Below are 13,463 nucleotides of genomic sequence, written 5' to 3' on the forward strand. Positions count from 1 at the left end.
AGCTGAGATTGCAAAATTGGACTCCAGCTTGGGCGACAGAGCAAGACTCCGTCAAAAAACAAAAAAAGGAACTAGTGATAGTACCTGCCTGTATGATTGTTGTGAGGATTAAATAAACTAATATGTGAACAAAGCAATTAAAACAGTGTCAGGAGCGTAGCAGACACCATAACCGATAGCAACACTGATTATTATTATTATTATTTTATTTTTTTTTTGAGACGGAGTTTTGCTCTTGTTACCCAGGCTGGAGTGCAATGGTGTGATCTCGGCTCACCGCAACCTCCGCCTCCTGGGTTCAGGCAATTCTCCTGCCTCAGCCTCCTGAGTAGCTGGGATTACAGGCACGCGCCACCACGCCCAGCTAATTTTTGTATTTTTAGTAGAGACGGGGTTTCACCATGTTGACCAGGATGGTCTCGATCTCTTGACCTCGTGATCCACCCATCTCGCCTCCCAAAGTGCTGGGATTACAGGCGTGAGCCACCACGCCCGGCCGATTATTATTCTTAACCTAGTCCTCTGTTGGACTTTGACTCCCGTATTTTCGGTTGAACGCTAAGTAAGGATAAGATATGTGTACTCTTAACACTTTTAATGTTGGCCCGGCACAGTGGCTCATGCCTGTAATCTCAGTACTTTGGAAGGCTGAGGTGGAAGGATCTCTTGAGCCCAAACATAAATGCCCATAGTATGTTTATTGTAATCCTATCGTTTACTTAAATATGTAATCCAGTAAAACATGAGTGGGGAAGAAAGAGCTGTTCTTTCAATAAAAACAAAGTTGATTATTTTGAGTCTACCCAAAATAATCAACTAGTTTTCACAGAAAGAATAAAATGTTGCGAAAAAAAATTGTGAAAAATCTAGATGGCTTTTGGGCTCTGATTATTTCTACAAATGTCTTTGTTTTCTTTTCATTTGGAAGAAAAAGAAATTGGGTGTTGCTTACAGGTGAGAAAAAAGACCACAGAGAACTTCAATCTGTAGATTTGTACTCAAAAGAAGGCACTATCTAGAAAGACTGGCAAATGTGAATTTATATATATATATATACACACACACACATATATACACTCACATTTATATATACGCACACATATATACACACACATACACACACACACACACACACATACACACACACACACATATATTTTGAGATGAAGTCTTGCTTGGTCACCTAGGCTGGAGTGCAATAGTGCAATCTCAGCTCACTGCAACCTCCGCCTCCTGGGTTCAAGTGATTCTCCTGCCTCAGCCTCCAACTAGCTGTGACTACAGGCATGTGCCATCACATCCAGCTAATTTTTGTATTTTTACAAATACAATTTTTGTATTTTGTATTTTAACAAGGTTTCACCTTGTTAGCCGGTATGGTCTCAAACACCTGACCTCAAGTGCGTCACCCAAAGTGCTGGGATTACAAGTGTGTGCCACTGTGCCTTGTCATATATATGTTTTAATTGAAATAAAAATCTTTAAGGGAGTTATCTTTTATTAATGGATCCTTGCATTAACTGAATTTTTCAACAAATAACAAATTACTTGGTCCCTAGGGCACTGAACTATAATTTTTAAATTGTCATTACTGTCAAGCAATAGGGTATCCGTCCAGCTTGGTCTCCATCTACATCGATGTTTTCACATTTTTTTCCTGCAAAATTCTCAGTGTCTAACCAAGATTGCAAGAGATTCTTTGTACTGCGCCCTGTTTGATGGTCATCAATTTTACTGACATAAAAGCTGAGCTAGACTCTTCCAAAGCCCAAGCCAGCCCCTTTCGAAAACGCGGGATATGCTGCCAAACCATCTTTCCTCTTATCTGGACCTAGGAGAATGCCCTGGTTTATTACCGCAGAGCGTCAATAACCTGAAAGAATCACTGACGTTGTGAAACAGGCCTCACTCAGAGCTTGGAAATAGTTCCAGCTTGAAGTTTCCTTGGTAGGAGAACTTAGAGCTCCAGATTAGCTGCCCCCGTGCCCCACAGAGTAACCATCAGCTTACATGTCACTTCTTCAGGGCCTGGTCTAAATTTTGACCCTCTTGTTCTCCTCAAGCTACCCTATCTGTTTCCTTCCCAGCACTCACCAAAATTTGTAAATTCAAATTTATTTGTGAATTTGGTTTTTTTTTGTTTTTTCTTTTTTTTTTTTGAGACAGTCTCTCTCCTATGACCCTGGACCTCTGCCCTCTAAAACTCAGATGATAAACTTTTGTGGTTAAAGTCACTTAGCTTTGGCACTTGGTTCTAGCCACCCCAACAAACGAAGGCAATCCCTGAGCTTTCAGGCATCCCTGAAGTTTTCGTGTAGCTCGCCTTACTCCAGCCCCAGCCTGGGATCATTCTGTGACCACTCTGTCTCCCATTCACTCATAGCAGCCTTTAGATCTCTGGGGTTGAAGAGGAAAGGAAACCCTTACAAAGAAAATGAAAAGGAGCCTATGAAATTCAATCAGTTGTCAAAAATGTCCTGGAGCCGGGCATGGGTGTGAGGGGACAGAGGGGAAGCTGCTTTAAACTTCATGTCCTGAAACAAAAACCTTTAATTTCTGGAGCCCACTTCACAGAACACGGAGATCTCATCTCCCAAGGAGCCTCAGATCAGCTGTTTCCCCAAAGACCGCTCCCAGCTTCGCTTGCCCTTGAACTTTTCAGAGAAGATCACCCAGCCACCTGTTATATAACAACACTCCTATGCGTTGAACGCCTTCTGGCTGATCCAAATCTACCTTGGTGCACTTGAAGACGTGTGTTCTGTCCTTAGGCCTCAGCCACTTTATTTCACCACAGCTATTATGCCACCTGCACCCTCTCTTGGCAGGCTAATAACACTTCTTCAGCCTTTCTATGAAACTCTAATCCTTTAATCCAGCCATGAAAATATGAATTGTTCTATGTGCCCAGAGCTTAAAAGAAAACAGTTGGACTTAAATGAAAATAGAAATTAAAAAAATTTTTTTAAATTTTTTAGTGCAGATTCTGATTTAGAAGCTCTGGAGCAAAGCCCAATTTCTGCATTTATCTTTTTTTTTTTTTTTTTTTTTTTTTTTTTTTTTTTTTAGACAGAGTATCACTCTGTCACCTAGGCCGGAGTGCTGTGGCAGGATATTGGCTCACTGCAACCTCTACCTCTTAAGTTCAAGGGATTCTTGTGCCTCAGCCTTAAGTAGATGGGATTACAGGCACGCATCACCGTGCTCGGCTTATTTCTGTATTTTTAGTAGAGATAGGGGTTTCACTGTGTTGGCCAGGCTGGTCTCAAACTTCTTGCCTCAAGTGATTCACTCATCTCGGCCTCCCGAATTGCTGGGATTACAGGTGTGAACCACCATGCCCAGCTAGAAATTTTTTTTTTTTTTTAAGTAGCATATATGGCCCTGTGTTTCTGTCTCTGTCCCTCTTTGCTTCTCTTTCTTTAGTAATCAGCATCCAAGAAAATCTGGGCTGTGTGGGACTCTGCGTACTGCCACCCCCCACCCCACCCCCCTACCCCGCCGCCTGTTTGGAGAGGCAGCATTCTGCTTGCTGCAGTGAACTAACAGACTTGAGGAATAAGCCACTCCTCATCCCAGACAAAGTGCCTGGAAGTCCTGATACATTTTCTAAAATTACACATGCAAAATTGGTAATTTTTATTTCTGATCTTTACGTTTTTGTTTTAAAGATGGAGTCTTGTTCTGTCACTAGGCTGGAGTGCAGTATGCCATCTCCGCTCACTGCAACCTCTGCCTCCCAGGTTCATGCCTCAGCCACTCGAGTAGCTGGGGTTACAGGCATATACCACCACGTCAGGAAAATTTTTGTATTTTTGGTAGAGCTGGAGTTTCACCATGTTGCCCAGCCTGGTCTCAAACTCATAGCCTCAAGGGATCCACCCGCCTTGGTCTCCCAAAGTGCTGGGATTACAGGCATGAGCCAACACCCCTGGCCTATGGTTGATCTTAAGCCTTCAATTTCAGATGTTCTTTGACATATGATGGGGTTACATCCAAATAAACCCATTGTAAGTTGAAAGTATCACTAGTACAAAATGTATTTACTACCCCAATAAACCCACTGTAAAGTCAAAAAATTACAAATCAAATCATCTTTGGGTGAGGGATCACCTATATGCATATATGATCTAGCTATGGCAAGGCATCCTGAATTCCTAATGAAGGTTGCCCCCTGGTTCTGCCTCTGTGAAACCCTCTATGATACATGGAAGTAGATGCAAATTAAAAAATTATGAAACACAGGCAAGAAACTCAATTTTTAGTTTCTGTAACTCTTGTAGGGAATGGTTATGTAAAGACGAAAAGTGACACCAATATCAATGGTTGCATACATTTCAAATCCAGATTATAAACATGAATATGAAGACTGTCAGCTTTTATGTTTTATATGAGGCCAAAGTTACCAACCATTCTCAATAAGCAACATTAAAACTTTGATTTATTTTTCAGAATCCTTCATAAAAGATAATTTTCAAAGAAAATCAATTATAAAGTGCCATGAAAGGAAGAATTTACAATGAGATCTGGAGAGAGGACTAGCTTCTCTTACTTAGAAAAAAAGGTTGTGGGGGAAACAGAAAGAGTTTGTGAATGGTAGGGAAAAAAAAAAGTACAAAGACTAGCTACAGGGTAGAGAACAATCCATGCCTGGAAAAGCTGAATGAGGAGATGTGGAATAACATTCAGGCTGAGGGCTAAACTATGAAGATTTCTTAACCCTCGTGCAGGCAAATTTTGAATAAAAAGAAAAACCACACTTACCTAATGGTCTGATTATGGTGGCTTTTCAAATCCTGTCCGATGCTAGTGGTTACTACTATCTATGATGGGAGAAATATACAAGAATCAGTATGCCTCATCACCCCACGTTACCTATACAGCCCTTGGTATAAACTACTCATCATATGTGCTGGAGAGTCTGTTACCTGATCAGTTTCTGCCAAAATAAAATTAATAATTTACAAGCATGCATATATTTAAAGATGTCATAAATTTAACTTCCCCAAATGTGATTTGATGTGGTGAAAAATATCTACAACTCAGTTTCCACCAGTAGGTTTCAGATACTTCCAAACTCCAAGCCAAAGGCTCATTTGATGTTATTTGTCCTTAAAAGCTCGTTGTGTAGAAAGACAAGGAAATGTGTATGACACTACAAGGAGTGTTTAAAATCTTACTCTGATTCCGTGAGAGCCTTAGGGGGAAAACAAGATTGATGGTGTATGTTCTTCACACACTGCTGTTCCCACCTCCCTTTCCCTAAGCACTGGGAATCATCATTCTCATTTGAACAGGGACACAATTTTTTTGTGATGAATGCTGTTAGCTGTCTCATATGGGCTCTTCTCATGTTTTGGACTCCAACATAAGCCTCTAAACTTAAGGGGCCATTTACATTTGCTAGTGCCACCACCGAGCAAGTGGGAGGGCACGTCTCAAAGATGTGGCTGCAACACTTGATCTGTGAAAGATCAGAAACCAACTCAATTCAGCCATACAATGTATTGGTTAAAAAAGGAAAATGACTCACGTCAGTTTTTTCCCTTAACCAACCATTTAAGTCACTTATCCATTCAGTCAAAGCAGACTATGGTAGCCCCACCACAGAGGTGGATTTTGGGTGGGAAGCCTTATGTGTTGTTTGGGACCTATGTATATTAGACCAGACAGAACAGAAAGAAGAAGGACAAACAGGCTAAACTCTACCTACATCCAAAGAAAAATTGTTTTCCCCACTTACCTGGTCTTTCTAATGCTTCTCTCCGGCTTTACTCGACTATGTACCCTGCCACTAAATTCATCTCCTTCATCAAAAGACTACTTTTAATTTTCTGTTCAAAAATCTTCTATGAGGCCTTGGAAATGGATGTCTAAATTCCCTAATATCCAAGATTCTCCACTTTCTAGCCCTAAAGACATATATTTTCCCTTCTACTAGTTTTCTGTAGTCTCCAAATTTCTACTCCAGTCAAATGGTTTGTCTGCTAACCCCCAATAATATGTTGAAATGCCTCCTCCTCCCTTCTCCATCTAAATCTTGCCGAACCAGAGAAGCCTTCTTGTGACTCCTTCAAGCACCCCAGCATAAAATGCTGTCTCCCTTCTAGGAACCAATATAAATCATCTGGCAATTAATTATTTTTAATTTATTATTATTATTATTGAGACAGAGTCTTGCTCCGTGGCCCAGGCTGGAGTGCAGTGGTGACATCTCAGCTCACTGCAACTTCCACCTCCTAGGTTCAAGTGAGTCTCCTACCTCAGCCTCCCAAGTAGCTGGGATTATGGACACACACACCTCGCTCAGCTAATTTTTGTATTTTTACTAGAGATGGGGTTTCACCATGTTGGCCAGGCTGGTCTCCTGACCTCAGGTGACCTGCCTGCCTTGGCCTCCCTAAGTGCTGGTAGTACAGGCGTGAGCCACCGCTACCCAGCTGTCATCTGGCAATTAAGCTTGCCTTATGACAGCCCTTTACCTGCTTAATGTTACTTCCATAAATAGTGTACAAGCAACGCAAGCATAGTGCCTTGCATACAGCAGGTGCAAAATAAGATCTATGAATTCCCTCTGATGATTTGATACTTGTCTCAGGGACAATAGCACTGAGCTGACCTTCTCTGTAGGCAAAAGCAGCAACCAAGCTATTATGGCCATCATAATTCTCACACAGATAGGAAGCTAAAACGTGGACCACTGCTATGTCACCGAACATTTTTAAGTAAACAAATACACATACCAAAAATCCCAGCTAACATTTTACAGACACTTCTCAGGAAAGCAGCAAGGACTGACCTGATTTCTTTTCTCTTACAGTAAAAGGAAATGTGATCAATTTAAACACCAAGGGAGGACCGCATCATCTCATGCACAAGACAAACAAAACGCCTCTTCCAGTTTTGTTACAGGAAAATCACAGATCAATAAGAAAAGCTGATGAGAAAACAAAGCAACCAGAAAAAAGCAGCAAACCGGCACTGTGTATATCAAGAAATAGAACTGTCTCCAATTAGAACAACAGATTTGCCGTAATCCATAAAACCCATGTTATGAGAGTTTGAAACAGTTATGTACAATGTTTCATACTACAAAGTAGATAAAGACCCTCCATCCCACCTGAATTATCACTTATGTTTGTTGGTTATTATGATCCGTTTAGTGCCAAACATAAGCAATTGCTTCATTTGCCAAAAGCAGTCAAACCATTTCTTGGCTGAACTAACCAATCCATTTCCTCTTAAAAAAAAAAAAAGTAGTAGATCTGATAACACTATATAAACATGGCCAATGCTGTTTTAACATTTATCTCCACAAAGCCTATCTCCTCAGGGGAAAAGGACTGAATTGCTCAGATCGCTGCAGCAACAGAGCTGCCTGCGTGCTCTACTCATTCACCCGACAGTCAAAAGCAGTGCTTTAAAAGTTAATTAAATGGGATGAGATTCTTATGATTTAAACTTCCATCTATAAAAGTTTGATTTAGCAAGTGTGTAGTTGTAACGAGTCTATCATTTACCACAAATTTGCTTTTGCAGATTTTGTTGCTCCCCGGCTTTATGGCAATGCTTAACTTTAAGCAAAAATGCTCATGTGGCGTGTGATGGAGCGTGCATGCAGATACCTGGCCTCCGTTAAAAGAGATATCCAGTCGAAACCACTCCTTCAAAGGTATGATGAACTTAGTTTTTACAGCAAGGTCTTCTCCTTTGACAAGATGCATCTGAATATGCAAATAGCCTAAAAGGAAAATTCGAGCACATGAAAATGACAAAAAATATCTAAGGGTGAATGAAGTAGCAGGGCCTTTTCAACAATTGGCCTAAGAAGCTACAAGACTCGAGAAACACCAAGGAAAACCAAAACCCACGTTTATAAATACATTTCTTTGTAAATAAGACACTGGATTTAAGCTTCCAGAAACTGGCTTAAATTTGAAGCCCATGTTTGGAGGGCGTTGCTCTTGCTGGGCCACGTTGACAGTCTCTTCCTTATTCTAGGCAGACGTATCTGTCACTAGGCAGAGCATTAAAAAAATCACAAGATCATTTTAAAGGTTCTGTTTCATACTCACCCTCTTCCGTAAGAAATACAGAAGGCGTGCCGTACATCTCATTAGAGTCAACGAAGTACAGAATCCCACAGAGGTTGGCCTTGCAATAATGGAGTAAATAAAGCCACAATGAAACAGTAAACCTACAGGAGTGAGGGGGAAAAAATTCTGCAGGTTGATATCATCCAAGAACAGGTAATTACGGTTAACAATGACCAAGTAAATTGCTTTCTTTCCAATGAAGGGATGAATTTGCCTTCGTGTTCATCATGGGAGATCAGCTTGCAAAGCTTGATTTTTGAAACAAAGGAGGTAGTTACAGTAACTGCAAAAGACAGGAGTTAAGCTTCATTGTACAAAACTAGCAGACTTTCTACCTTGCACCAAAAACTGTTTCTGTGCCTCTTTGAGACTCTCATATGCCTGCTATCTGAATTCTTGATTAAGGCTTACAAAGTCAGACACAGATAAAAAAAAATGTGGATTTTAAAAGAGGTGATTTGATAAGAAGCTATTTTAACTTCTATGATTAAAAGAAAAAACATAATTAGGGCCTTTTGAGCAATTTTGTTTCTTTCACAGATTAAAGCCGTAAGGTAGAAAAATGTAATCATCTACAAATGGTATCACTATGTGATAATAGGGACACATATATGCTATTTTCATGCTCAGATTAGGTTCTTCAGTATCACGATCCTGGCTGACCAATACAGAATAATTAATCTAATCATCCCATTCCTGGACTGGGGCTATTTTAGTCGAAAAAAAATATTGTACATCTGTAACTTGTGGAGTGAGGATAAAATAACGGTAGCCAACTTAACTAGGACACATTTAGCCAAGAAACGTGAACCATCAATCATTCAGAAAAGACTCGCTGAACACACCCCTTGATGCCACACATTGTGCTACTGACCAGTAGTTCAATGATGGGGAAGTGGGAATAATTTCATATTGTATGTGAAACATGGATCAAGGTCAAAATGAATGCATTGATTTCTCTTCATTTACTCCAGTAACCAATTCACAGTTTGGGTTAAAATGGCAGTGGCCACATGTTCTTTGCAGACACACACAAAAAAGTTCTGTCTGGTCTTTATAATCTGGACTCAAAATCAGTGGTATAATATGCAAACAGATGGTGCCACATAGCTCCCTCCTGACCCACCCAGCTGAGCAAGCTCATGAAGATAAGATATTACAAGAAAGCTTAGCAAGAGCATACGCTCCGTAAAGTGACTCAAGATCTTTCTACAGCCAGCAGCACGGGAAGAATTAAATCACTCTGCTAAATCCATCTGGTCTGAGGTGAACCAGGAACCATTTTCAGCATCTTCAATTCAGCAGAAGGAAAAATAATACATATATCTGGGTCTTGCTGAAATCAATGGAGGAGATCAGAAGTCGTGAGATTTCAAACAGCTCATCCAATCTTCCACGACAGAGAGCTAAAGCCAAGGCTGCAATCTGTGCTGGCTCTGGCTGGCTGCACCTGAGACCTTGCAGGGCCTCCGGCTTCAGCACCTTGCTGCCTACTCGTGTCATGTAAAGAGGCTAAGGCAAACTGAAGATTGTTAAATGCAAGAATAATTCAAGACATTTGAGGTTTTCAGGTCTACCAATTCTGTTTAAGCCACAGAGATCTCAACATTCTTGCAAAGCACCTTACTAAGGTGTATCCTCCTAAGGAGTTCTTCCATTAGCCTGCCCTGGTCCTCAAATAAAACAAGCACCACCCGACCAGGTCCCTTCTGCTGCCCATCCTTACACTGGGTAATCCATCCGCTGGCGTCGAGTGGCTTCCAGCTCTCGATTTCGAAACCTCAGGAACTTCTTGACAATGCCTGTGTTTTCTCCACTGGAGGCGTAAGGAAAGCCTAGCAGGGCAACTGCGTCTGCAAACAGAAAACAGCTCCCTTTCAATTATATCCAGAAAAGCATTTCTTCCCAGCTCCCTTTCAATTATATCCAGAAAAGCATTTCTTCCCAAATCACATTCATCCTGAAAGCCTATGCCGAGCTCTGATCAAACATTTAAGTGAGATGCCCTAAAAATATTAGCAAACATCTGTTGAATATATGCCAAACACCACGATAAGCACCTTACAGAGACCATGTTAATTACTTTTCATAGCAACTCTATGAAGTGGATTCTATTCTTAGTTCCATTCTACAGATGAAAAGCCCTAGGCTAAATTCACAAAGTTAGTAAGTGATAGGACCACATTTCAGGTTCTGAACTCAGGCTTCTGTGTTCATAATCAGTTCACCCATATTGCCCTCCGAATGCTAAGAAAAGCATCTGAATTTGTGTCGTATCAGTAAGTTAACACTTCTGTAATTCTCACTATGGTTCAGACATTGCTATAAACATGATACACACCTTTGTTCATTTAATTTTCATTATTATCCTCAATCTACAGATGAGAAAACAGAGGGATGATGGCCAAAATAGTAACTATCGTGTCAGGATGGCCGAGTGGTCTAAGGCGCCAGACTCCAGGTACCGTTTCCCAAAATAGTAACTAACATTTAGTGTACACCCAGCAATATCGTAAGCACAATTCAGGGATAATCTCACTTCATTTCACAACACACTATGAAATCGGTTCTTTTATTATTCCCATTTAACAGATTAAAAACCGAGCATCAGAGAGAGTTAAATACGAGGTGGAGCTGGGATTCAAACTCAGGTTCTTTGGTTGTAGAATCCATACTCTTAAAATTGCAGATTTTTTTCTTCTGTGCAAATTTTCCACAGTAAACTCAACATACTACCCTACATAAAAATTACTAATCATGTATCTTAAAATTGAAAAGTCTTCCATTTTATTTCACGAACATGAAAGAATTCTTCTCTGTAGCTCTAAAAATCACAGGGATGTTCATAACAAATCTTAAAGGGAGAACTGAGTTATTTCAGTTCTGCTTAATAACTACCACTTTCAACAAGCCTCAGTGTGAATTTTTGGTTTTCCATATTCTCCCCGACTAAAGAAAAGATAATCCACTTAACTCAACCTAGGAATAAGAATACCTTTCTTGGCCGGGCACGGAGGCTCATGCCTGTACTCCCAGCACTTTGGGAGGCAGAGAGGGGCAGATCACAAGGTCAGGAGTTGGAGACCAGCCTGGCCTTCTCTTTAGTAGAGAAACCCCTTCTCTAATAACAATACAAAAAAAAAAAAATTAGCCTGGCATGTTGGTGCATGACGGTAATCCCAGCTACTCCAGAGGCTGAAGCAGGAGAACTGCTTGAACCCGAGAGTCGAAGGTTGCAGTGAGCCGAGATTGCACCACTGCACTCCAACCTCGGTGACAGAGCAAGACTCCATCTCAGAAACAAACAAACAAACAAACTTTTCTTCTGCTTAAAATGCTCATTGGATTAAATGGTGGAAACAGTCTATTTTCCTGGGCTTCTTGGAGACAGAAGAGTTGATTTATGTGCAATTCACCAAATATCAATATTGGCACAAATTATGGGGGCTTCAGCCTATGATGCTGGACATCTCAGCTCTCACTTTCCAAGGGAAATAAGAAGTTTTATTATATAGAGAGGTACCTTTGGTTATCAAAATCTGGAAATCATAAGAGCAGTTTTTAGAATCTCAGGCCTTTATGGATATATTTAATAGAATTAAATAAGCCAATATATCTCCAATATCTGCAAATCTATGTGCCTTTTTACAGGTAGAGATGCATTTGGAAATCCAAAAGAGTGGAGTGATAAATTTCAATTGAAGCACTTAAATTTTTTTTTTTTTTTTTTTTTTTTTTCCATTTGAGCTCAATTTGGGCCCACTGGGCTTGCTGGTCTGTTATGGGGGTGGTGAGAGGGGTGAGAAATGGAACTATTGCAAAGGTACCAAATTCACCAAGAAGGCTGACATCAGCTCAACTTTGGTTTGGCTTCCACTATGTTGAGTGGAGCAGAAGAGACCAGATGGCCACGTTAGACCCCTAAGAAGCCTTCTGCTGGTGATGGCTGTTGAGTGATCTAGTATGCAGTGGAAACATTTGTCAAAACAAATGGGATTCAGTTCTGCCCAACCTGACTCCAATAAAAAGAAGTTTCATAAAGGAGGTTTCTAAAGTGGAAAGAGTTAAAAGTGAACCACAATGAGCTCTCCTCTATCCAAAGACCAAAATAAAGGCGATCACATGGGAGAATTGGCCGCAAAAGATTATGAAGGAAAAAGTTCAGTCCCAGAGATTTAAAAAAATTTTACAAGAACGCATATTGTTTGTACCCAACAAAACCAAAGTAATGGTAGTTTTTGTTTTTGTTTGTTTGTTTTGAGAAAGAGTTTCCCTCTTGTTGCTTAGGATGGAGTTGTGCAATCTCGGCTTACTGCAACTCCATCTCCTGGGTTCAAGCAATTCTCCTGCCTCAGCCTCCCAAGTAGCTGGGATTACAGGCATATTTCACCACATCTGGCTTTTTTTTTTTTTTTTTTTTTTTTGTATTTTCAGTAGAGATGGAGTTTCTTCATGTTGGTCAAGCTGGTCTTGAACTCCCGACTTTGGGTGATCCACCCACCTCGGCTTCTCAAATTGCTGGGATGACAGGCCTGAGCCACCACGTGGCCCAGTAACGGTGGTTTTCTTGTAAATCTGCAGCTTCACTACTCGTATAATTTGCAGTCGCAGTGCAGTGTGCCCTCAGTATAACACTGTCCTTCCATTATAATTAGAAGTAATGAAAAAAATGAATTTTGGAGCAGGAGAAGACTTTAAAATTCATCTGAATAACATATAGGATATGTTATGTATTCCAGGATAACATATAGGTCTATTGTCTAACAACTGATTATAGCTGCGTGCATTGCTGTGATTGACTAGTGATGTCCTGTCATGGGCAGTGGAGTGACAGTACCAGTGCTATTCACCATTAAATAATTTACAGGTAGAAACTTAGGTCCAGAGAGGTTTACTGCTTGCTTCTAGAATGTACTCAGGAAAGCAGGGGCCTTACTTATTCACTACTCCATCCTCAGAACCTAGAACAGTGCCCAGTACTTGATAAAGACTCCATCAATATTTGATGAATGAATGAATGAATGAATATAGGTGTGGCCGAGTCAGGATTTGAACCTGTCTCCCTTCCTCCTAAGCACTTTCCACAATTCTATAATGTGCACCACACTGCAGAAGCCAAATAATTACTTTCTTCTTTCAAATTCCTTCCCCAAATTCATTTCTTTAATTTATCTTGCATAAAGAGCTTAGGTTAAAAAAAAAAAAAAAAAAAAAAAAAAAAAAAAAAGACATCATTAAGACATAAACCTAGAATGCCAGGAAAAGAGTTGATGTTAGAAACCCCTTGCTGTTTTGCTTGTAGTATTTCCTCAAATTTTAGAGCAAGAAGAGGCAACAGATATTACATGGGGCAAACTCCTTCATTTG

The 13,463-nt window shown here is 40.4% G+C and overlaps 1 protein-coding gene across 4 annotated transcripts in view; it reads right to left on the minus strand.

Annotated features, from left to right (window-relative positions):
* SEL1L3 (SEL1L family member 3) overlaps positions 1–13,463 on the minus strand; it is a 122,847-nt gene that overhangs the window by 81,230 nt on the left and 28,154 nt on the right. For all 4 annotated transcript variants that reach the window (XM_074395966.1, XM_074395964.1, XM_003927490.4 and 1 more), the window contains exons 3-6: positions 9,823–9,949; positions 8,076–8,197; positions 7,626–7,741; positions 4,765–4,823 (exon numbers count right to left, since the gene is read on the minus strand). In XM_074395966.1, the coding sequence (XP_074252067.1) occupies positions 4,765–4,823; positions 7,626–7,741; positions 8,076–8,197; positions 9,823–9,949 (424 nt within the window). The remainder of the gene's footprint in view (positions 1–4,764; positions 4,824–7,625; positions 7,742–8,075; positions 8,198–9,822; positions 9,950–13,463) is intronic.

This window comes from Saimiri boliviensis, chromosome 3 (assembly GCF_048565385.1).
Source record: "Saimiri boliviensis isolate mSaiBol1 chromosome 3, mSaiBol1.pri, whole genome shotgun sequence".
Taxonomy (NCBI): Eukaryota; Metazoa; Chordata; class Mammalia; order Primates; family Cebidae; genus Saimiri; species Saimiri boliviensis.